Below are 25358 nucleotides of genomic sequence, written 5' to 3'. Positions count from 1 at the left end.
AAAAGCTTTCTGTCATCATGTTAGCACTTGTGGTTATCACTACCAAAATTCTCTAAAGACATAGAGTAATTCTTTTCCTTGGACAGTGGGGTCCCAACTTACAGGTGGTGAAAGTTTAAAGGTAAAAATCACATATCACCAAAATTGTCTTAAAAAAATTTTTTTTAACGTTTATTTTTCGAGAGACAGAGAAAGACAGAACATGAGCGGGGAAAGAGCACAGAGAGAGGGAATCACAGAATCTGAAGCAAGCTCCAGGTTGTCAGCACAGAGCCCAACGTGGGGCTCAAACTCATGAACCACGAGATCATGACCGGAGCCGTAAGCTGGATGCTTAACCCAGTCGGAGCCACCCAGGCATCCCCCAAATTGTCTTTTAAATACTAAGAGCACACTCAGTTATTCACACTATGAGACTAACATAAACTGAGAGAGAGGAAAAAAAAATAAGAGTAGACATCCATCTCCCATTTTACACAAAGTGGCAGAAACACCTGCATTACTTTTTTCTCTGATTTATTTTTCTTTCTAAACTCTGTATATTTAAATAAACTTGTATGAGTCAAATTATGCCTTTAATGTGACACCAATGAAGCAACAGCTTTAAGTTCAGGGATTTTAACGGCCCGTTCCCTAGCATCTTCCACGCAGCTAAAGAAACCAGGCTGTACACCTGCACTAAAAAGCAATTGCACTGTGCCAATTTCATGAGTGAAAACTTGTAAAAATGTTATGTGCTCAACTGTCTCCCAAATTCCTATGTTGGAGCTCTAACCATCAGTACCTTAGAATGGGACTGTATTTGGAGATGAGGTCTTGAAAGAGGTAGTTATGTTAAAATGAGGCTGGTAGGGAAGGTCCTAATCCAACCTGGCTGGTGTCCTTGTAAGAGGAGATTAGGACATACTGTGAGAGACACCAGGCATGTGCACACAATAGAGAAAAGGCCATGTGACGACACAGTAAGAAGGTGGCCATCTGCAGCCCAAGGAGAGACTAATCCTGCCAACACCTTGATCTCCAGACTGTGAGAAAAAGTTTGTTGTTGAAGCCTCCAGTACCTTCCTATGGCAGGACTAACAAATACAACAAATTACTTTGGCAATAGGCTTACGTAACTTTTTAGTCTTAAGATTTTTTTCTGCTTGTGCTTAGTATCTACCCCAAGGGTGCAGAGCTTTAGCACGAGGAGGAAAGCTAGCTCAAGCAGGCTAATTTTTCAAGTTTATATGGCCAAAACTCAATCACCAAAGAGGATTTAAAAATTATAGTGACCGGCAGAGCCTCTTTCAATTGTTCTTACCGAATGAAACACACTAGCACTAAAGTGAACATGAAATACAGTTGCCCTGTACAAATATACTCAGGTATAACGGTGGTAAAAGACGACATCTGAGTTGCATCTTTTAAATTTACTTGCAGGAAATATTTTACTCCGATAAAATGAATCTTAGATGTCACCAGCTTAAAGGTATGCAACTTCATTCACTTACCTGCTAAATGTAAAGGTGTTGAATGTCGGCCTTGGGTATCACGGCAATTTACGTTATCAGGAGAAGACAACTTCTTTACTCTGGCTAAACAACCCTTCTTGGCAGCATCTAACAAAGCTGCGTCTCCCCGAAGCAGATCTTGGATGTCTGTATCTCCATCTTTAACAAGATCCAAAGGAGTATTTCCATCCCTGTTTTTCTTTGTAGGGTCCGCACCATGCTGGGCATGTGAAAAATAGACAAAGGGGTACTAGCTTAAGTTTGCCCTTAGTCAAGAAGAAAATAGTCAATGTAACTATACCAAAAAAAACCTATCCTATTTTATATGGAGAGACTCTACCTTAAAGATGAACGTGGTTGTTATATTTGATTTAGTACACAGAAAATTATAATAAAAAGAATACAGAGGCAATTAAATATTATTGGGCTTTAACAATGCAATTAAATTATTACTATTATTATTTTATTTTTTAAGTAGGCTCCACATCCAACTTGGGGCTTGAACTCACAACCCTGGGATCAAGAGTCGCATGCTCTACCAACTGAGCCACCCAGGGACCCCTATAATGCAATTTAATAAAAATTTTATATTACGTTCAAAATAAGGTAGTATTTCATTAACAACTGACTTTCATGTATGCTATTTTTAATTTTCACGAACACTGACATAAAGTATAGATTTAATTTAGTCATATGCTCTACTGACTGAGCCAGCCAAGTGCTCTAACTTTTGTTTTTAGTGTAAAATATCTACACTGGTACCTGTATTAAACCAGTACTATCACTTTTATTAGTGCCAAATAAATCTGGCTTATAAATTACACAATCCATCAAATGTCTTGAGGCTAAAGTACTATATAGGAAAAATTAAGATAATCATCAGAGAACTGTTACATGAAGATAGCTGACTTTATATAATAAACCTGTGTGTAGTAAACATCCTAGCAGATTAAGATATACAAGTGTTCATGACATTTATTCTGAAATTGAGGTAGAGAATTAGCTGTTTCATACTCCTTTACAAGTTTATATTAAAAGTTATTAGAAATATAAACATATTCTATGTAATAAACCCAGTCCATAGTAAGTAAATATACCTGGAGTAGGAGTTTGCAAATTTCATACTTTCCTTTTGCTGCAGCTTCATGTAAAGGTGTAAATTTCCATAAATCAGCTACATTAACTACTGCTCCATGCTTAACAAGAAGTTCTGCAACTTCATAATGTCCATAAGAACATGCATTGTGCAAAGGTACAAGGCCTCTGAAATGAAAAATTACATAAGGAATGCAACACAAAGATATATATATATATTTAATTTTTATTAAAAAAATCTTTTAAAAAGCTTACTTATTTTAATATGAAGTTTATTGTCAAGTTGGTTTCCATACAACACCCAGTGCTCATCCCAACAGGTGCCCTCCTCAATGCCCATCGCCCACTTTCCCCTCCCTTCCACCCCCCATCAACCCTCAGTTTATTCTGTTTTGAAGAGTCTCTTATGGTTTGCCTTAAATGCTTATTTTTGAGAGAGTGAGCGAGAGGGAAAGCGAGCGCATGCACAAGCAGGGGAGGAGCAGAGACAGAGGGAGACACAGAATCCAAAGCAGGCTCTGGGCTCCGAGCTGTCAGCACAGAGCCGTCAGCACAGAGCCTGACACAGGGTTCGAACTTGTGAACCACGAAATCGTGACGTGAGCTAAAAGCAGACGCTCAACTGACTGAGCCACTCAGGCACTCCTATTTATTTATCTTTCGATATTTATTTATTTTGAGAGAGAGAGAGAGAGAGCGCACAAGCAGGGGAGGGACAGAGAATCTGAAGCAGGCTCCTTGCTGTTGGCACAAAGCCTATGCGGGGCTCAAGCCCACGAACGTTGAGATAGTGACCTGAGCCGAAGTCGGACACTCAACCAATGGCACCACCCAGGCGCCCCCACAAAGACAGATTTAACTTAGAATTACATATAACTGATGTATTTCTTTTTATTATTTTTAAAATTTTTTTAACTTTTTTTTTTTTGAGAGAGAGAGAGAGCGTGCGCGCGCGCATGAGTGGGGGAGGAGCAGAGAGAGAGGAGACACAGAATCCAAAGCAGGCTCCAGGCTCTGAGCTGTCAGCACAGAGCCCAACGCGGGGCTCGAACTCACAGACCGTGAGATCATGACCTGAGCTGAAGTCAGACGCTCAACTGATTGAGTCACCCAGGCACCCCTGACATATTTCTTGAACTGCATAAGAGATTACACTGCTTATTATTATTTTATAGAACCTAAATATTTTGAAAACAGAAATGGAATTATTTTTGGAGGGTCTGGGAGGAAATTTAAAAAATTTTTTAAATTGCAGAGAATATAACAAACACCTGTAGACTATCTAGAATTGAGAACTGTATACTTCTGAAGAAAAATACACAGGAAGAATTCAAATATCCTCAATGCATACTGAAAAATTCACTATATTAAAAATCAAACACACTCATCTCCTTAGTCATTATAAGATTACAAAGCATTATACAAATAAGGCTTTATATAAATGCTAACCATTATAAAATCTATTTACTTACTTATTTTTAGAGAGAGAGGAGAGTGTGCGAGCAGGGGAGGGGCAGAGGGAGAGAGAATCTGGACATGGGGCTTGATGCCAGAATCCTAGGACCATGACCCGAGCCCAAATCAAGAGACAGACGCTCAACCGACTGAACCACCCAGGCGCCCCAGATTCCTCGTAAAATCTTAACTGAAATTAAGAAGCTACATTTAAGCCAGTGTTAGGTAACAGACTTCTCTGAAAATAAAAGCGCTACCAACCCAACTATCCGAAAAAGATTTTCAAAAAAAATTTTTTTCACACTTTCCTAGAAAGGTCAGATAAAGGAAAAGAGGCCACAGCAATTCTTGGTACTTGCCCTTTATCTTTAGCATGCACATCAGCTCCGTGTTGCAGCAGATACTCCACCACAGACACCCTATTGTAGCCAGCTGCAAAATGGAGTGGTGTAGACTGACGCCCTTCAATGTCTCTGCAGTTGACACTCTGAACAGTGCACAATTTCTGTAGGATGGAACACAGTACACACATGATGCTGACTATCCTGACTTCTTGTTTTCATTAGTTTAGTAGAAATTTCAAATGTCTGATTTATTTTCTTGTCTCATTAAATCAGTATTCTCAGAAACTACTTATTTTCTTTTTTTAAATTTACTTACTTATTTTGAGAGAGAGCTGGGGAGGGGCAGTTAGAAAGGCAGAGAGAGAATCCCAAGCTCTGCACTGTCAGCGCAGAGCCCCACACAGGGCTCAATCTCACAACCCTGGGATCATAGCCTGAGATATTAAGAGTTGGACACCCAACTGACTGAGCCACCCATACGCCCCATTATTTTACCTTGTCATTTACAGGGAATTATATTCTTATTTTACCTTGTCATTTATAGGGAATCCATCCCTCTGGTCCTCTCATCTATGCCTAAAGATGAGGCTAAAGCTAGTGGGTAAATTTTATCATTATCACTACTACTATTTACACAAAGGTAATCTAAAGTACCAATTATCAGCAATCGTTCATGGCAAATATACGTAGAGGTAGACCGGGTCACAGAAGTATTGGCATCTCCTGGGGTTTGTTACAAATGCAGACTCTCAGACCCTCATCTATGGAGCCAGAGCCTGCATTTTAACAAAATCCCGAGATGATCTGTAAGCACACTACAGTCTGAAGTGCTACAAGTTCTAGAAGTACTGCTCTAGACAGGGGTTCTCAAATTTTCATGCGTACTGGATCCTATCTCCAGATTTTCTAATTCAGTGTGTCTGGGTGAGGCCTGAGAACCTGCATTTCTAACAAGTTTCCAGGTGATGCTTGTAGTCAAGGAACTACACTTATAATCCTCGGGAAAATTAAGAAAAGAGTCAAATAATTTTTTTGCGTTCTTTGCTTTAGATGAGGAAGCCTAAATGAGAAAAGCTGTAAGAATAACATTTTTATTCATGCTTGTATGAAAAGTACAAATGTTTGGGGGAAAAAAGAAACATACTAAATTGTGGTGCTTAAAAAAAGTCCAAAGAATATCAATATTAGTAAAAACTCTTACTTTTTTACTATCCTACCTTAAAAGCAGGGATAACTTAAGCCTAATAAACCAAAGTAGGTAGCTATCCATGGGTTTAACTTCAGGGAGTTTAATCAGAGGACTGATAAAGCTTTTTTACACTTTCAAGCATGAGGTTGACAGATCTACAGATTCAGTGTTGCATTTGAGACAGTATTTCATGGCTGTGAAAAATGAATATTTTTAATACATGTGCCATGTGCTGCTAGTTTGGGTAGTTATCACCAGCCACTTTACTCCCTACCTCTCGGTTTAGTTTTGTATACTCTGAGACAAGTTTTCTAACACCTAGGAAGAAATATCTAGCCTGATGTATTTAAACAAACACAACTGAACACATAATTGAATGTTCATTGGGTAATATGCACATGTCACTGTCCCAGTGATTCACACCAAGTCCCCTGTCTATGGACAGATAAGGACTAGGAAGGCTGTGGAAATAAATTACCATCAGGTGATTTTAAAAGCAGAGATTAAGTGAAGATGGCCTAATGCTTATTCCCAGAGAATGAGAAAGGAAGGGCTCTCCTCAATCCAATGGCATTATTTTGTTCTCTAAGTCCAATTCCTGCCCCCATCTCTTCTCTTTATCTCTTTCTTGCTCTGGACTCCTTTTATCTTTACAAAAACAAAGTCTAGTCTCCACTATTATATATACTGGATATAGCTTTATGCTCTTGAATATATGTAAGTGAATGAATGATTAACAATTTTTTTAATGTTTATTTTTGAGGGAGAGGGAGAGAATGCGCGAGCGAGCATGAGTGGGCGAGGGGCAGAGAGAGGGATACACAGAATCCAAAGCAGGCTCCGGGGTCCAAGCTGTCAGCACAGAGCCCAACGTGGGGCTTGAACTCACAAACTGTGAGATCATGACCTGAGCTGAAGTTGGACACTTAACTGACTGAATCACCCAGGCTCCCCAAGTGTTTAAAATTAACCCAGCACCCTCACCCCCACTCAAATCAGCTGGTAGCCCTTTAACTAGTTGACTTTAATTTTTTTTTTTAAGTTTATTTATTTATTCTGAGAGAATGAGTGAGCAAGAGCACATGCACAGGGGAGGGGCAGAGAGAGAGAGAGGGAGACAGAGAATCCCGAACAGGCTCCATGCTGTCAGAGCAGAGCCTGACTCAGGGCTTGATCCCACAAACCTGTGAGATCATGACCTGAGCCAAAATCAAGAGTCAATGCTTAACTGACTGAGCCACGCAGGAGCCCCGCCTTTAATTTTTTTTAAGTGTTTATTTGAGACAGAGAGAGAGAGAGAGAGAGCGCGCGCGCGAGTGCCAGTGCGAGCAGAAGGGCAGAGAGGGAGAGAGAGAGAGAATCCCAAGTAGGCTCTGTGCCACCAGTGCAGAGCCTGGTGTGGGGCAGGGCTTATACTCACGAACTGTGAGATCGTGACCTGAGCTGAAACCAAGAGCTGGATGCTTAACTGACTAATCACCCAGGCACCTTGCTTTTACTTTTTTAATCACTTTTCCAGAAAAAAAAAGAACCAGCTCACTACTTTTAACTCAAGTGACTTGTTTTTCTATAAGTCAGCAGTATTCAGTAACAGAAACCAAATCCTTTCAGTATCTTATTTAACCTCCTACTTAAATGAATGAGAATGTAAATATAAAACATACCAAACAATAAGACTGCATTATAGTGGTGTTTTTTTCTTTGAAAAATGAAATTATTTAAAAAATAAAATCTAAAGTTACTTGGAGATGATTATACTACTATCTACCCACATAAAGCAGCAGGAAAAGATTACATGCACATTTAAATCAACTTTCAGAGGTCTCTTTTATATTTAAAAGGACAGTGAATAAGTTTCCTTAGAGCTCAAGTTCAGATGACACCAACATATTTCATTCTCAGGAAATCTTTGTGTGGTGAGTCTGTTCAGGATTGAGGACACAAAAGAAATACAGTGAAATTGTTTTATTTGGCTACTTCTGTCACACATCAACAAATTTAGTTTATAAAACTTATTACCTATCACTGTTCCCTCAAATAGGACGAGCACTGTTTTTGAAAAAGTCTGAGGGCAACAGTGAAAAAATAACACCCATTGCATTACTGAAGAATTATTTAATTCATAAAACATGTTAATTTTAACCTATATTAGGTGAACTGAAAAATAGTCTTGCTCTTTCAGAATGTTAGGCTCTGAGTTATTTACTGGGATATACAATTTCTGTAGGTAACAGAAATATCTGGTACAGGCATTCAACTACTACCTATGACTCTATGGTAAAAAGTAAAGCAAAATGTGAAGAAGGGTAATTCAACAGAGGATAACCACAGGAGATGGGCCGCGTACGAACTGATGCTGGTTAGATGAACTGAAGATTATTAGGAGACCGTGGATCTGAAAAGTGACAACACAGTGGTAGAAAAGGGCAAAGAAATGAAACCAGAAGAAATACGTAGACACAGTGACACACTGTTTAGTTCTTTTTCCCATTCCTGTTTTATGCGTCATGTAAACAATGGACAATAATTTGGTATCTTATTCTTTTAAAGGGACAAATGAATAGGTGCTTTAAACAAAATGTACTTCCATAAACATGCAGTTTACTTAAGTTTGTGATTGTGAGGTATTTACTGAGATGCATGTGAAACTAAAGTTTTTCATTGCACAATGATCCTTACTTGGAGAGAAGAACTAGATTATCATTATTTACCTTTTTTTTTTTTTTAAAGGGTTTTGTCTTTTTTAATTTGAGAGAGACTGTGAGTGGGGGAGGAGCAGAGAGAGATGGAGAGTGGGAATCTCTGTGCTGTCAGCTCAATTTCGTGAACTGTGAGATCATGACCTGAGCTGGAATCAAGAGCTGGACGCTTAATCGACTGAGCCACCCAGGCGTCCCTCATTATTTACCTTTTAAAACAAGGCACATATACATAACTAGGCTCTTCATTACAACAGTACAGATACATTAAACACCGTGAAAATAAAACCCAAAAATTAACAAAAACACAAGATCATATCTTACTTTTACAGTTTCTACATCGCCAGCCTTTGCAGCTTCCAGCAATTGTCTGTCTGCCTCTGAATTGCCTAATGGGATGCCCTCTAAAAACAGAGAAGGAAAGAGTGATTAGCTCTTATTTAGAAGGTAGGACCAAGCTTTAAGGGAGGCATCTTATCTCAAAGTAAAGTTCTTTTTGCAGTTTGGTAGATTACATAATAAATCTCCAAGGTAGTAGGGGAAAACCATTAAGACACTGTTAAAAACTTTCTCGAGACAAAAAAAGAATTTTGGGAAACATTAAACATATAAACAGGCAAAATGTTTATATACATATAAATAGGCAAAATGTATGTAAATGTGAATAACAACTATAAACTCTGATTTAAACAATATAACGGAATGTAAAATAGATGAAAGATGGCATATTCTACAACCAACGCCACTGGATGGTGGAAAAGCTTTACATTAGGAGAGCAATGGCCAGAGATCTAACCACGGTTCTGCCCTTAACTAGCTATCTGAACTGGGGTGAAGGGCCTCAGATTTTTTCAGTTCTAAAAAGAGAAAAGATCGACTAGAAGATAACTAAAGTCATCTTCAGGTCTGAAATTTTGTTTTATAGCTCACTTAAAATCTCATAGAAAAGAAAGAAAACATGTACTTTGTATCTTAGAACAAAAATTCCAATGGATTGAAGACTGAAGGATAAGAAATTAAACCTTAAAAATACTCAAAGACAATCTAAGTGAATATTTTTATACCTGGAGTAAAAAAGCATCTTAGAGTAGTACACCAAGGCAGGACCCAAATCAATTAGGAAAAATATGTCAGGCAATAACATAACATTAAAATTATGAAGGCAAGGGGCGCCTGGGTGGCTCAGTCAGGTAGGCGGCCGACTTCAGCTCAGGTCACGATCTCGCGGTCCGTGAGTTCGAGCCCCGCGTCAGGCTCTGTGCTGACAGCTCACAGCCTGGAGCCTGTTTCAGATTCTGTGTCTCCCTCTCTCTGACCCTCCCCCGTTCATGCTCTGTCTCTCTCTGTCTCAAAAATAAATAAACGTTAAAAAAAATAAATAAATAAAAATTAAAAAAAAAATAAAATTATGAAGGCAAATTAAAAAAAAGGAAAAAATACTGCAACCTGTATCTTAGAAATGCAAATTAAAATACTGCGATACTAGATTTTTCTTTTTTATCCATTAGTGGGCAGGGTGGAAATGGGGGAGGCTACCCTGACAATATTTCTATATTTTGCATTAAAAAAAAGCATCTATTACTTCTGAAATTCACATTCACCCAACGAAAAGATTAAGAATCATACTAGCGCTGACAAACAGGTCTTGTCATACACTGTCAGTAGGAGTATAAAAGGGTACTTAAAAACCTTTCTAGAAGATGATTCAACAATTACATGTTATCCTTTGACCTGGAAATTCTACTTTGATAATTTAAGAAACTCGCTGGAAAGGTAAGAAATCGCTTAGCACAAAACTAGCAAGACTATAAATGTCCATCGCTATGCAAGTGAATAGAACCAGTGTTATAACCCCAAACCTGACACCAGAACAAACATATCATATACGGGGAACTAAAGAGAATCTTCAAAGAGTCTTGTAGTTAGTTCAGCTTTGGCAGTTTCCAGGAGGTTTTACCAACCTGCCTTCATCTATTCAGTGTTTTTCTCAAAAGCTGATTTCTAAGACCACAGGCATAAGGATCATCAAAAGTGACTGTTAAAGATATAAGAGGCTTGACCTGTTAGATTTCTTCTCATTTGAGCCCTGAGATGTCAAAGTCACTTTCAAATTTATTGGACCAGATTTCTAGGCTGAAACGTATAACCTAGGCAAAATGTAGACATTTGATCTAAATATTTAAAAATGTAATGAATATGCAGGTATTCAATAAATGTTTTAGTAAGTCAAATAGTTGGTTACCTGGTACAAATTCTACATGCCTCATATATGAAGGAGATAATAAAACAGCGAAGAGGTAGGGCCAGTCTTTAGAGTATTATTTATCATTATAGATCAACTAAGAGACACCTACCTTTTTATGTTTTCCTTTCTTTAAAGAAATAGCAACTATTATAGCTTACTCTTAAACATTTTCTAGATAAAAACTTAACAGAAACTGGGCAGAAAACACTACTGGAAAATCATAACTAAGACTTCATGACATCTGGAGCACTGAGTAGAAAAAGTTATGAAATAACAGCCAAATAGTCTACATTTTCTTTTTACTACCAACTCCCATGTAATATGTGAAAAAATTTAAAGGATAATTTTATTTTTATTATTATTTTTTAACATGTATTTATTTTTGAGACAGAGAGAGACAGAGCATGAACGGGGGACGGTCAGAGAGAAAGGGAGACACAGAATCCGAAGCAGGCTCCACGCTCTGAGCTGTCAAGCACAGAGCCTGACACAGGGCTCGAACTCACGAACCGTGAGATCATGACCTGAGCCGAAGTCGGACGCTCAACCGACTGAGCCACCCAGGTGACCCTAAAGGATAATTTTATTTATTTTTAAAAAAAAAATTTTTTTTTTTCAACGTTTATTTATTTTTGGGACAGAGAGAAACAGAGCATGAACGGGGGAGGGGCAGAGAGAGAGGGAGACACAGAATCGGAAACAGGCTCCAGGCTCTCTGAGCTGTCAGCCCAGAGCCCGACGCGGGGCTCGAACTCACGGACCGCGAGATCGTGACCTGGCTGAAGTCGGACGCTTAACCGACTGCGCCACCCAGGCGCCCCCCTAAAGGATAATTTTAAAAAGTTGATTTCATGAAAGCATTTAATACCTTGAAGAAGTTGCTGCACGTTTTCATTTCCCATCTGTAAGGCAGTAAAGCCCTGAAGGGATATGATGTTAGGATCACACCCATAGCTCAGGAGTAGGCGGCAGGTTTGCAGATGACCACAATGTGCGGCTCTGTGCAGAGAAGTCTGACCAAGATTATCCAGAGCATTAACCTTAACAATGCAGAAAAAGCCAAAATTAGCCTGCAACACAAAACTTAAAACCATCCAATTACGAATTTAACACTTGCTACTGATTTAAAAATCCTAATTATTCTCTTATGAAGCCTCTTATCTGGTGCCAAGACAAGTGTTTTTGCTCAAATCTAGAGCATAAATTCACTAATTCATGAAGGCCGATACCAGAAAAGACCTTTTTTTGGGTTAAAAGCAGGAAATGTTGAATAACAGTTGTGTTTGACATTAAAGTATTAGTAAATTTACTGCATTTTGAGGTAGACACTGCCTAAAAAAGTTTAACTCGTGTGTTCTTAAAGATCTCTGAGGTCCAGAAACGCGGAGACTAACCCTCAAGATACACGACAGTAACAAAGCCAGAGACTAAGTTAGCATTGAAAACATTTATTCCTATCGGCTTAATCTTCTACCTTTTTAAATCATCCAAATATAATCTGTATAGATACACAAACACATTACATACATTTACACAACAGAATACTTCTAAGCAATAAAAAGGAACAAGCTATTGGTACATGGATCAATCTCCAAAATATACTGAAAAGAAAGCCTTACACTGAGTATGTATTGTATGATTCCATAGACATGAAGGCCTAGAACAGGCAAATCTAATCTATATAGGAAATCATCAAAATGGTTGTTGCCTTATGGGTGGAGATTGCCTTGGATGGGGCCCTGCTTCTGCCATGAAATAACATTTTATATCTTGGTAAGTTTTGGTTACACAGGTGTATGCGTTAGTCAAAACTCAGCAAACGTACATTTAAGATTTGTGCATTTCAGTGCACGTAAGTTTTAAATCCCACCAAAAACCTGTAAACAAATACTAACCTCTAGATAATGCCTATATGGAAATATTTAGGGAGAAGTGTATTGCAAATTATTCTGAAATATGTAATATGTATATATACACTTATGGACAGAGAGAGAAACTGATGGGTATGTAATAAAACAACATAGTAAAATGTTAATTCCCCCATCTCATCTCTACCTGCAACCCTCCCTACCAGGGAAGTAATTCTTTAAACATAAGTGAGAAATTAAGTTCCTCAGTAATCAATCCTGTGGCCACTAGTGTGATTTGAGACACATCCAATTCATATTCATAGAACTGGAGAATATTTGAACAGGAATATATTAAGACTTTCTCAATGAATCTCAAACTAGATTATAGAGAGCTAGTCTCCATGCTTTTGGAAACTGAAAACTGATTTAAAATGCTCAGGACAATTAATCTATTTATTCCCAAAACAAAACTCACTGAAATGTGAAATACATCCCACTTGACAACTTTATTTGGGTACCACTTTGTGTGAAGATCAGGGTGACAAACTTGTCCTGGTTTGCCTGGGATTTCTCTGGTTTTAGCACCGAAAATCCTGTTTCTGGAAATCCCACAGTTCCTGAACAAACCTGGATAGTTTGTCACCCTCATCAAGATTGCTTCGTTGAGTTTCACAACTCAAATTTAGTATGTATCCAGATATTCTTCTAGTAATGCACCACATGTATGCAAAAAGCAATCTATGAAGTTATAGAACAGACGAGATATGCCAAGCAGTCAAGCAGAAATAAACTTTATTTTATTCAGTAATTTACAATAGAAAAGACTGAGATTATACATTATCAAGAATTCCCCCAAATCAAAGAGAAATTAGAACAGTGAAAGGAAACACAAACAAGAAATTGTAGAAAGAATTCTGAGTGATTCCTTGAGTGGGATCCCACAGAAGGACAGATCAGAAAACTATTCTGGCAAAGCACATTTAGGGAAGAGCCTTGGGGCCACCCAAGGGCTAAAGGGTCTCTACTCCTTTCTTTTCCTTTCATTCAGAGCAGCTCCATTCTTTGTTACATAATGAGTTTCTACTCAAGATTCTGTTTGGAAAAGGCAAGGTTCTGTGGCTAAAAACTGTGAGAGCTGTTGAATTAGATGACTGTCATCTCTTCCAATCTGGGATGTCATGTGTATCTTTTACTGAGTGGTATTTTTTAAAGTTCCTGGGTAACAAGTGATGATCTCTAGCCTGATGAAAACATAAGTATTCTAAGAATAAAATGCTTTGTATACAAATGTCAACTAAAGAATACTGACTTCCCAATATGGGGAGCTATGAATGGGGAGTCGAATTTTTTAAATAATTTACTTCCTTCTGTTCCAAGTCCTTTGGCTTAGTCATAGAAATAACAGAGAGTAAGAAAGACTGTGGCTGGGGATAACAAGAGTATCATGGTAACCAAGGAACAGAAGACATGAGTGAGAGAAGACTGGAGATGATGGGTCAGAATCAGTGTGTCTCCAGCTGAGGATATTCTCAAGAGTATTGTTAAAAAAAGACCTCAAAGGTAAACTTGACCAGTGGGGTGTGGGTAATGGGAATGGAGAAGGAAGCATGTACTTTTGAATAAATCCTTAGGTTTCCTAGCAAAAAGTCAGATAAAGAAAAGTACCTGCTAGTCTATTTTTAAGTATAGATTAAGACGAAAGAAATAGCACTTGTGAGAGAGAATACAGTTTAGGAAGCCAGGTATTTCATCTGCTAAACAGGAAATAACTCACTGGATTACCAAAGATTACCAAAAAGGAAGTATACCTTTGCTTCATGTTTCACGACTACTTCGACAACATCATTATGAGCTTTCTCAGATGCCACGTGTAGAGGAGTCAAGAATCTTAAAAAGAAAAAGTCAGCCAGACAGTGAATATATTATCCAAAAAATAAAAGGTCAATAATTTTTAATTACTAAATGTATACTTACTCTTTAGTCTTTTCATTGATGTTTGCTCCTTTTCTTAGCAAGAGTTCACATATTTGCTTTCTTTTGGGGTACGGAGATGCGGCAGCACAATGCTAGATAATTTAAATTGCAGCATTAATCAAGGACTATACATGACTGATTTTTACTTAAGAACATTTGTGTTTCCAATCAAGAACAACCAAGAAGTTATTTAATTTCTTTGTTTTATTTTTGACCTAACTTTGCTACTCAAAGACTTTCTATTGGATAAAATGTACAACAGTTACCAAATTCTGGCAGGGCCTGCAAATCCTATTTACCAGAGGGTATCTGTTACTAAATATTCTGGTTGAGTTTTACAGTTGTCCTGCATCTTTGAAAAAGTCAATAGTGATGTGATGAAAATTCAAATTACTGTGACCAATGCTTCTTTTAAAACTATTCCCACATAACATGGTATTTATGTTATTTTTAAAGGTTAATTAATGAAACACCCCAAAGGTTGGAGTTTCTTTACATGAAGAAATAAAAGACACTCATCAGCTCTGGAGGCTGCTTGGTAACAGCACGGATCAAATAGCTGCCAAGATTAGTATTTACTTCTTTCTCAACTAGTTGCTTCAACAGAATAAGGAGCTTGGATTAGCTTGGATTTGTCAAAATCAATGGGAGAAGATGAAATGCTCTACAATGAAGGCTGTAGCATCTATATCTATGATACGTCAAAGAGGAAAGGAGTCAGGAAGTGGGGATTTGCCAGTTATAAACCTAGTATGTATCTCATGGTCATGTCCCAAAATCTTTGCATCTCTAATATCCAGGATAATACTCCTATACAATAGGTGTTCAACAAATGTCTGAATGTGTGAATGACGAGATCAATGTAAAGATACTAAGTTCAATTGAAGCCTGAGAATTCATGGGATAAAAGTTCTGGATAACTGTTAAGCTAAGTTGTTCTATATATCTAAATTCAAAGTACATATGAAATTTGTTCTCTTACTTTAACCTATTAATTATAAAGCTTATCTGATCTTCATGACTGCTTCAGATTCATTCTGTGTTGCTGCTGTCACCAAAATCGTTCCTTTGCCCTCAATAAAAACCATTTCTAACTGGTAAACACAGCTCCTTTGGTATGTCGGGAGTTACCATCCCAGGACATCTATCTATCAGGGTAGCACACAAAATAGAAATAGTTTATTTCCAAGAATTCTTGATCACATCCATCTCAAAACTGCACTCCTACTCCTCAGCCCCATCCTGGGGCAGCACCTGTAATTTCTGGAAGCCTGGAAAATACTGCCCCTCCCTGCACCACAACTATCCACCAATACTTAACTCCTAGTAGGTTTTAACGTTAGTAACAGAAATAAGTTGTTTAATAGCAGACTACTTACAGGGAAAATAATATATAGTATTAGCTTTTCAGACCAGAAAATTTTCCTGTCAGTCTTTTCAGATTTCTCTGCACCATCTTGATAATTTGCACTAGCATTTCTTATTAGTCTGCAGCTTTACTCTTTTTTTTGCTTAGATATTTTTTACAACTAGAGTGGCAAAAAGGCCTAAAATGTGTTATAGATAGGTTCCTACATGACCTTCACATAGTTTACATCATGGCATAAGGAAGGAAATTAACCAATAACCAAGAAAATGAATTATCTACAAGATACTAGGTAAGTAGGACTATGAGTTAAATTTGCCCCTAACCATATTTGTTTACTTAGGGTCCTCTTCCCTCACTCAAAGCACATTCTGCAATTCATACAGCAGCACTGACTTTGTTCCTTTTAAACCGTTAGTTCTAAGACAGTCTGATTACACCATTCTCTTCCTATCTGCCATCCCTTTATCCCTACTGGATCCCATTCTTTTCTGCTTTTCCACAGACTGCCCAATTCTCATCTACTTTGTTACAGCTCCACAGAAGTGTTACTACCTCTATCTGAGAAGCAGCCTCTACTCATATAGACACATTATTCACACAGTATAGAGGGGATATATACAGACCTTAGACTGATTCTGAAAAAAATTATAATACTGGAAGGAAAAGCAAGTGGTTTTTATATGGATGGCAGAATTATTTTTTTTTTATTACCCTGAGTGGGTTCAAAATTCTCAATCACAAGCATTTACAATTTATATAACAAAAAAGGAAATGATAGGTACTACTATGATAGTAAAAAGGCTACCTATAATATATGTCAGTATACGAATAGTTTTTTTTTTCTGGAAGGATACTTAAATGAATAATACTATTGCCTTTTAGAGGGGTGAGGTTGTCTATTTTTCTGTACTGTTTGAAATTTTTTCTTTATACATGTTCAGGTACTAATTTAAAAAAAACAAATCTTTAAAACAATTCTATTAGTAAAAGTATGACATTATGTTATTCTGTGTCATCAAAAGAAGTATGACGTTATGATTAGTTTAGCATGTTTTTGGTTATCGCATCTTAAAAACTTTAATCTGAAACATTACCAATGCTGTTTCATGTGTTTGAGGATGCTTGAAATTCACCATTTCCAGAGAGAGATGTTTTTTGATTCGTGTAACATCAGCTTCCCGTGCAGCCTGCAGCAACGAGTGGCCTTTAAATTCATCTAGATGAAGAAAAAGCATGTAAATTATTGAGGTTCTGAAGATATTCTCCAAATATAACCCCCCAAAAGGGAGACAGTGCTATACCAGCTTTTCTCAGTTATGACCCAATTCATCCCCAAATGTATACACAGATTTAGCCCATGGCTGACTCAGGGTCTATTTTGGTCTGTAGGGACCCAGAGTACTGCAATGTATTCCCAGACCTGAGAGTTCTAAGAATTTTCCAAAGCAGAGAATTTTTCTCAGTAAACAAATAAAACAAAAAGTGATCATGGTCCCTACACTAGCATGGCAGCAGCAGGTAATTTTGCTCACACATCAGAGAACTGGTGACCAGAAAATCAAATATTTTTAAGAGCCACCTACTGATGAACAAATGAAAGAGTATTTTCTCAACATTCCTTTCATGCATCAGATTTGTGACACCACCCATTAGCCTTTATTGTTCCAGAAGAATACAAATGTTAACACCAGTTTCCTACTTCTATGTAGTAATACTGTATCTGAACCAGGTGGCTGTTTCTCACTACATCTGTATCAGTTATAGACCGAAAACCATAGAACTGCCTACATACTAAAGCATATTAGATGGTAAAATCTGGGGACTATGTTTACAAGACAGCAATCCTACAAATAACACTGTAACTTCATGGCAGATTAATCAGAAACTCACACCAAAGATAGGAACAAAACCCAAATTCTTTCTTTTCAAACCCATACCAACTATCTAGACTAATACATATAAAAAGCATTGAACTTGACTTGAAAAAACAAATACAAATATATTTTCTTTTCACGGCATCTTAAGACTAGAAGTTCTCGAGTAGAAACCTCCAAGTGACTAAATATGCTAGCACGAACAACAATAGATACCCATGGCTAAGGGTATCATAGCTATTATTTAAAAATTTCTAAAAACAGTGAGAAAGAACAAATTTTTAGTTTATTGGTATCTTAATATTCGAGGTTGAACATTCATCATTTTATACTCACATGCTAATCTTTCTTTTAACTGTGGTGTGGGAGCCAAGTCTATAGCACTTTTATTATGACAATTCAGCAGTGTTGGATCTGCACCGTAACTTAGGAGAAGAGAACACACTTCAACCCTGTTCTTTGAAGCTGCCTCATGAAGAGGAGTGAATTGCCACAAGTCCATTGCATTTACACAGGCACCATGCTGAGGGATTGGGAGGCGGGTAGAGCATATATTTAGTGTTCAATTTGTAAGAGAGTTTAGAATTATTAGTACTGTATAATTTAACATCATGCATGCTTAAACAAGTTATGTTCTCAAAGTTCACTTTTCAAACTAATTATTTCAGAAATACATTTCTCCCCCCACGGAAAACCAGCAGCTTGTTGCTAGGCCTATGCACAAGGGCCTTATTTAACTCTTTTATTGTTAAAAACACAGTTAAGAATGAAGCTTTAACTTGCATCTTTTCCAATTTCTAATTTTTTTTCTTTTTTTGTGGTATAATTTACATATGGTAAAACACAGTTCTTCAGTGAATAATCTGACAAGTTTTGATAAATATATACAGCCATGATAACATCACCCAACTCAAGATATAGGATACTTTCATTACCCCAGAATGTTCCCTCACGCTCCTTTTATAGATAATTCCTGGCCCCATTCTGTTAGCACCATGTTAGATTTACCTGTTCTTGAACTTCATAAAAATAGAATAACACAGTATGTACTTTTGTGTCTAGCTTCTTTCACATACAGTGTTTCTGAGATTCATTCATGTTGTATCAACAGTTCATTTTTATTGCTGAATAGCATTCCATTGTACAGATACACCACAATTTACTTATCCATTACTCTGTTGATGGGCATTTGGACTATTTCTAGTTTTTGACTATTATGAATAAACTGTTATGAACATTCATGTACGAGTCCCTTTATGGACACACGCTATGTCCCTAGGAATGGAATTGCTGGATGATACGGTAAGTATAGGTTTACTTTTATTAGAAACTGCCAAATAGTCTTCTAAAGTGGCTTTATTACTTTTGCATTGCCATCAGCAATGTTTGAGTTCTAGTGCTCCCCCATCCTTGTCAGTCTTTTTAATTTCAGCCATTTCAAGTAATGGAGTTGGACAGAGCACAGAAGTCATTCCAGTTCAATCTCATCTCTCACAATCCCTTCCACAGTATTCCTGCACAAGACAAATGAATTCCTTACCCTTTTTGGTATTCTCAACTAACATGATTTTTCATAATTACCAGGTAAATCTTATTACAAGTTATCTTCTACCTTAAGTTAAACATGTATTTTAAACTTTGATCTACTGATATTTGGAGCAAATGAGATCAACATTCTTTGCAGTATTTGAAAGCAACTCTTGTTTTTCTTTTTGAGTCTAAACACCTTCAGCTCCTTCACTCATCTTTCTTATCAGATGGTTTCTAGACTCCCTTTCACCCTAGCTGCCCTCATCTAAATATACTTCAGTTTAAGAACTTCATTAAAAGGAGGTCCTGGGGGCACCTGGCTGGCTCAGTTGGAAGACAATGTGACCCTTCATCTTGGGGTTGTGAGTTCGAGGCCCATGTGGAATGGAGCGATTACTTAAATAGCATACATACATAGATACGTACATACAAATACTTCATTAAAAAAAATACTGAGAGCCGGGGTGCCTAGGTGGCTCAGTTGGTTAAGCCTCTGGCTCTTGACTTCAGCTTAGGTCATGATCTCACAGTTCGGGAGTTCGAGCCCTGTGTTGGGTTCTGTGCTAACAGCTGGGAGCCTGAAGCCAGCTTTGGATTCTGTGTCTCCCTCTCTCTCTGTCCCTCCCCTCCCTGCACCCCTCCCCTGCTTGCGCTCTCTCTCTCAAATATAAACAAACATTAAAAAAATTTTTTGGAAAAAATAAAATAAAACCATATGGTACCTCATAAACCTCAAAGCGGTCAAATGCTGACCTATAAATCATCTATATAAGGATTATACATATTCCTTCCATACCCACCAAGCACTGAAAACACATAGTGAACAGGTATACGATGTATTTCAAATTGGTTTTATAATTCTAAGAAAAACAGAAGAGAACTAACCTTGACCAGAAGTTCAGTTACTTCATAATGACCATAAGAACAGGCATTGTGTAAGGGCACCAGATCGCTACAGTATGGGGTGAGGGTGAAAAGAAGTCTGTGTTATTACAGATCCCCTAGGCGTAATTGTAATTAACTTAAATTTACACTTAGATTTAAATAGCAAATGGCTTTTGTGACCTTCAAACAGAAATGAACAGAATTTAACACCCATTTAAGCACTAAGTTCTAACATTCCTAACTAACTCCCAAGTCGCTTCCAAATCCATCTTTTTTTTCCTGCACGGCTAACACCACGGCCTTTATTATTTCTTCTTATACTACTGAAACAGCCTCCACTTCAATTTACCCTCCAAACTATAGCCAGATTTTTCTAAAAGGTAAATCTGACGTAGTTACTCCTTGTTTTAATGCCCTTCACTGGTTCTTCCTTGCTTTTGAAAGCTGGTTCCAACTGCTTACCCTGGCATGCAATGGTCTGGCCTTCTGGAACCTTACCCTTCAATGATGGTACACTCAAGCACTTGCAGTTCCCTTGATGCCTCTGCACATACTATCCCCTTGGTGTAGAACAGACTTCCCTCCCTCCTGGCTTCTACAATCTTTTCCAGACTCCGAGCTCAAAAACTGGCTCCTCTTTGAAACTTTTTTTTTTCCAGATTCTGTAGGGTAAATTACTTAATAAACTAAAACCCAATTCCTTCATGATGGCAATGGAGAAAGAACTTTCTGTATAGGAAGGTACGGTGGAACCTTAAAATCCTGACTTGTACCTTTAAGCTGCTCTTCCTTGGGGATCACTCATTCATTAATTACCACAGACACTATCGTGATGGCTGCTGGTGAGGAAGAGCTACTCACAGTTTAGCCTTTAATTTTACCTGTCCTCTCTTTAAAGGCTCGTGGCTTTCCTCACCATTTTTCATTGTAGGATTTCTTTCCCGAGCACCGATTTCATTCCCAACTATCTACTGGCTCTCTTTACCTGAGCCCTCATCATCATCTCATAAAACCGAGAGTTCTAAAAGTGAACTCAGGGGTGCCTGGGTGGCTCAGTCGGTTAAGTGCCCAGACTCTTGATTTTGGCTCAGGTCATGATCTCACGGTTCTTGAGTTCGAGCCCCGCATTGGCCTCTGCCCTGACTACATGGAGCCTGCTTGGGATTCTCTACCTGTCTCTCTGCACCCCCCTCCATCGCCCGTTCGTGCATGCTCACTGTCTCTCTCTCAAAAATAAACAAACATAAAAAAAAAAAAGGGAACTCAACGTTTTCTTCCAAGATTTCCCTCCTGGATTTTAGCATGTGTATCACTGGGTCTCAGTCATTCAGCTTCAGAATTTGAAATGTAGTTATCTTTTTATTCCTTTCTCATTCATCATATTCAGTCAACAAATCTTGGCCATACTTACCTTGTAATATATCTCCTGCACCTATGTCTTCATTTCCATTCCTCTGCAACATTATTATAGATTCTCATCGTGCTTGAACCCCTACAATGATTACTCTAACTGCTCTTTTCCTTCTGGCTCTTTGTCTCCAAACTACTCTACACATTCCTGCCAGAGTGTGTCCCCTAAAACCCCTCTTTTAGAAAAAATTTTCCCCTTACTTAAGATCCTTCAATGGCTCACAGCTCACAGCTTGAATTCTTTAGGCTAGAATACCAAGTCTTCTAAAACTTGCTTCTTACCTACTTCTCCAACCCTAAACTTCATTTCTCCCTCCTGCATAAATCATCTGCTTCAGCCATACTGGTTTAGTCATTGTTTCTTAAAGATGTTGTAATATATGCTTCAGCACCTCCTCTCACACAGATTCTCTTGCACAAAGATGTTTCCTAAGCTCTCTGCTCTCTTGAACTGAGTCCAGGTCAAGTATCACCTCCTCCTGAAGGATTTTCCAGCCACTACAGCCATCACTGAGAGTTCCCTCCTGGGAACTCCTAAAGTACTATCTCTATTATACCTCACACTCGGTAGAGATCTTATATTGTTAGCTATCTTTCCATTCTCCCTAAATGCAGTGTAAGCCCTATGAGTGGGAGCTTTACGATTTTATAATTCTCAGATTCCTGAGAGCAATCTGCATATTGTAAAAACTCAATAATGTTTATGCCGTTTAGCAAACAGTAAGATTTTTATAAGATTACAGAGATTATTACAAGGACAGAAACATCTGAGAAATCCTCATCTGTTTCAAATGCTTACTTACCCTTTATCTTTAGCATGGACATCAGCTCCATGTTGCAGTAACAGCTGTACAATTTTTACTCTGTTGTATCCTGCTGCCAAATGCAATGGAGTTGACTGAAATATTAATCAAATTAATGAAATTAAAATAATAGCTACAGAAATGTGTGAAAAGGTAAAAATCCAAATACCAAAAATCCAGAAAAAAACTTGATAAAGGTATTAATTTGGTTTTATAGAATCCAACATATGTACTGAAGGCATAAAAGTTTGTAAGTTCGTTATTAAATAAGAAGCAAACAACTATATATTTATTATCAGTAAAGTATTACTAAATTTAAGAATCCAAACTATTACTTAAAAGAAATATTAGCATTTGCATCAAACATTTTCTTTTTTTTAAGTTTATTTCTTTTGAAAGCGAGAGAGAGAAAGAGAGAACGCAGGGTGGGGGGTGCAGATAGAGAGGGAGAGAGAATCCCAAGCAAGCTCTGCACTGTCAGAACAGAGCCCGATGCGGGGTTTGATCTCACAAACCATGAGATCATGAGCTGGGCCACAATCAAGAGTCGAAAGCTTAACTGACTGAGCCCCCCAGGTGCCCCTTCATCAAATGTTTAAATTTTTAGTGACACAAATGCATTTTCATGTTACCAGGAGGATGAACACAAGTTTAGTTGCAAAACGAAGTACCTTTCTGCCATCACTTGCATGGCAGTTGACATTTAATGGTGTAAGAAGAGCCATCATTTTTTCTTCATTGCCACTCCTAGCACACAAAAAAATGTATTAGTAATTTGTATTCTTTATCAGAGCCTATATGGAGGCATATATGTGACTATTAAAAAAAACATTCTCTTTTAAAGTTTGCTTGTTGTTAAAAAAAAATTAATGATGAAGTTATTCATGGTACGTATTTATTACACCAGTACATACCTGGCACTTTCCAAAAGTTCATCTTTCTTATATTCACCTGTGAATTAGGGGAAAAAAGGAGATTAAAGAAAATTGAGTCACAAAAGTAGTAACAGTTTTATGCATAAAGATCCTCATGAACTATATTTAAAGTAGATAAACGAAATTTCCAAAAAATGGAAAATGGTTAATTAACAGAATATTGTACAGTTTAAAAATAATTATATAAAGAACATGGAATAATTTTTATAAAAGTAAAAAAAAAATCCAATATTACATAATGAAGCTTTATGAAAACAATATTCACCAAAAAAGGAAAGCCAAGAAGAAAATAAACCAAACTTTCAAAAGTTTGTTCTAGGTGGTAGGTTATTGGTGAGCTTTTCTTTTTTTTTGTAAAGGAAAGAATTTTCCAAATTTCCTAAAACCAATTATGTTATTTGTTCAACAGACAAAATGCACCCACAACTTCACTCAAAGGTAAAACAAAACAAAATTCAATATACCAACATTATAGAGATAACAAAAGATAATCTACGGCATTATCAACTGAACATATTGTTAACATTTTTATGGATCCAGAAGATTTTTCAACACTAAAATTATATTTATTATAATGCTACTTAAATATATGCAAATAAAAATTGGATCAAATATAAACTCTTTATGCCTATAGCTTTCATATTTACAAACGAATACAAACAAAATTTTAAAATGAATATAACTTAAATTAACCTAATGGATAGTGCTTACTGATTTGCTGAAATAAAATCCAAACTGCTGCCCACAGTGCAAATTATATATTGATTACTAGTGCAAGGCTTCTTTCAGCCCCAAGGTGTTTAAAAAGAAAAAAGCAGGCAATAGCATGGAATAGGGAAGGGGGAAGTAAACACTGGATTTATAGTTACAGCAGTTCACTTTTCTAGAACCCCTTTGAGGGACTAGTCTAAATTTTCTCAGTAGTACCAGAAGAAATATCACAAATTCCAAGCACAAGAGCTCATAGCACAAGCCCTCAGGCTCTTGACTATTGGACTGGACATGATTCTAATGGTGATCACACAGTGAAGAAGAATCCAGAAAATAATACGGCAGAGAGCTGCTTAAAAGGAAACAGTCTGATGAAGGAGAAACATTTGAAGTGGATACTACCACTTGAAAAGGCTTGACAGTCTAAGTAAACCTAGAGACTAAGCCTTACACATCCTAAGAGGTTCCAAAGACATGAATATGTTATGCGAGAACAATAATTGACACTCTTCATGGTAATGAAATTGGTATGGCCAGAATCCTCTGTCTAGAAAAGGGAATGGTTAGAGCTCTTAGAGCTTTTTGAAAGGGTTTCATAAAAAAAGAGAGAAAAAGAAAAAGATTAAAATACATTAAAAAAAATAGTATATTAGGGGTGCCTAGGTGCCTAGTTGGTTAAGTGTCCAACATTGGCTCAGGTCATGATCTCATGGTTTGTGGGTTTGAGCCTCATGTCAGGCTCAGAGCCTGGAGCCTGCTTGGATTCTATGTCTCTCTCTCTCTGCCCCTCCCCCACTCGTGCTCCACCTGTCTCTCTTTCTCTCTCTAAATAAACATTAAAAAAAAAAAACCTTAAAAAATAGTATATTAAAAGGGTAAACATGTTATCTTGAAAAATCAGGACATTTATTTTATTTTATTTTTTTTTTTTAATTTTTTTTTTTCAACGTTTTATTTATTTTTGGGACAGAGAGAGACAGAGCATGAACAGGGGAGGGGCAGAGAGAGAGGGAGACACAGAATCTGAAACAGGCTCCAGGCTCTGAGCCATCAGCCCAGAGCCCGACGCGGGGCTCGAACTCCCGGACCGTGAGATCGTGACCTGGCTGAAGTCGGACGCTTAACCGACTGCGCCACCCAGGCGCCCCCAGGACATTTATTTTTTTAACTTCTTATAAACTGACAGCCTATACAGAACCTTGTAAAACCATATATATCACAAAAAAATTTTAGCAGAACAACTGCAATGCCTGGAAAAGTAGCATTTTTAGGCAGCTTTAGCTTGGAAATAGAAATCCTCTGATTTCAAAATGAGATGTTTCCTTATTCACTGGCTAATAAAAATTTCTGAGATTTCACTTATTTTAAGCTACTCTTTTTTTTGTTGTTGTTGTTGAAGCTTTTAATTACTTGATACTCCTCACAACAAGTGCACTCCTTAATCCTCATCACCTATTTAACCTGTCCCCCCACCAACCTTCCCTCTGGTAACCATCA

At 37.5% G+C, this 25358-nt stretch overlaps 1 protein-coding gene across 1 annotated transcript in view; it reads right to left on the bottom strand.

Annotated features, from left to right (window-relative positions):
• TNKS2 (tankyrase 2) overlaps window positions 1-25358 on the bottom strand; it is a 67778-nt gene that overhangs the window by 22702 nt on the left and 19718 nt on the right. Inside the window, exons 4-16 of the mRNA XM_047073164.1 lie at window positions 23130-23166; window positions 22887-22962; window positions 22216-22310; window positions 20003-20069; window positions 17924-18110; window positions 16808-16929; window positions 14345-14436; window positions 14179-14257; window positions 11389-11560; window positions 8600-8679; window positions 4403-4548; window positions 2591-2756; window positions 1494-1713 (exon numbers count right to left, since the gene is read on the bottom strand). Of these exons, the coding sequence (XP_046929120.1) occupies window positions 1494-1713; window positions 2591-2756; window positions 4403-4548; window positions 8600-8679; window positions 11389-11560; window positions 14179-14257; window positions 14345-14436; window positions 16808-16929; window positions 17924-18110; window positions 20003-20069; window positions 22216-22310; window positions 22887-22962; window positions 23130-23166 (1539 nt within the window). The remainder of the gene's footprint in view (window positions 1-1493; window positions 1714-2590; window positions 2757-4402; window positions 4549-8599; window positions 8680-11388; window positions 11561-14178; window positions 14258-14344; window positions 14437-16807; window positions 16930-17923; window positions 18111-20002; window positions 20070-22215; window positions 22311-22886; window positions 22963-23129; window positions 23167-25358) is intronic.

Source organism: Lynx rufus, unplaced genomic scaffold (genome assembly GCF_022079265.1).
Source record: "Lynx rufus isolate CCGP_SWC_20201006 ecotype Redwood Valley unplaced genomic scaffold, mLynRuf1.p SCAF_11, whole genome shotgun sequence".
In the NCBI taxonomy this organism is placed as follows: Eukaryota; Metazoa; Chordata; class Mammalia; order Carnivora; family Felidae; genus Lynx; species Lynx rufus.
The sequence above is the reverse complement of the archived record's forward strand: the minus strand, read 5'-3'. Positions and strand labels throughout refer to the sequence as shown.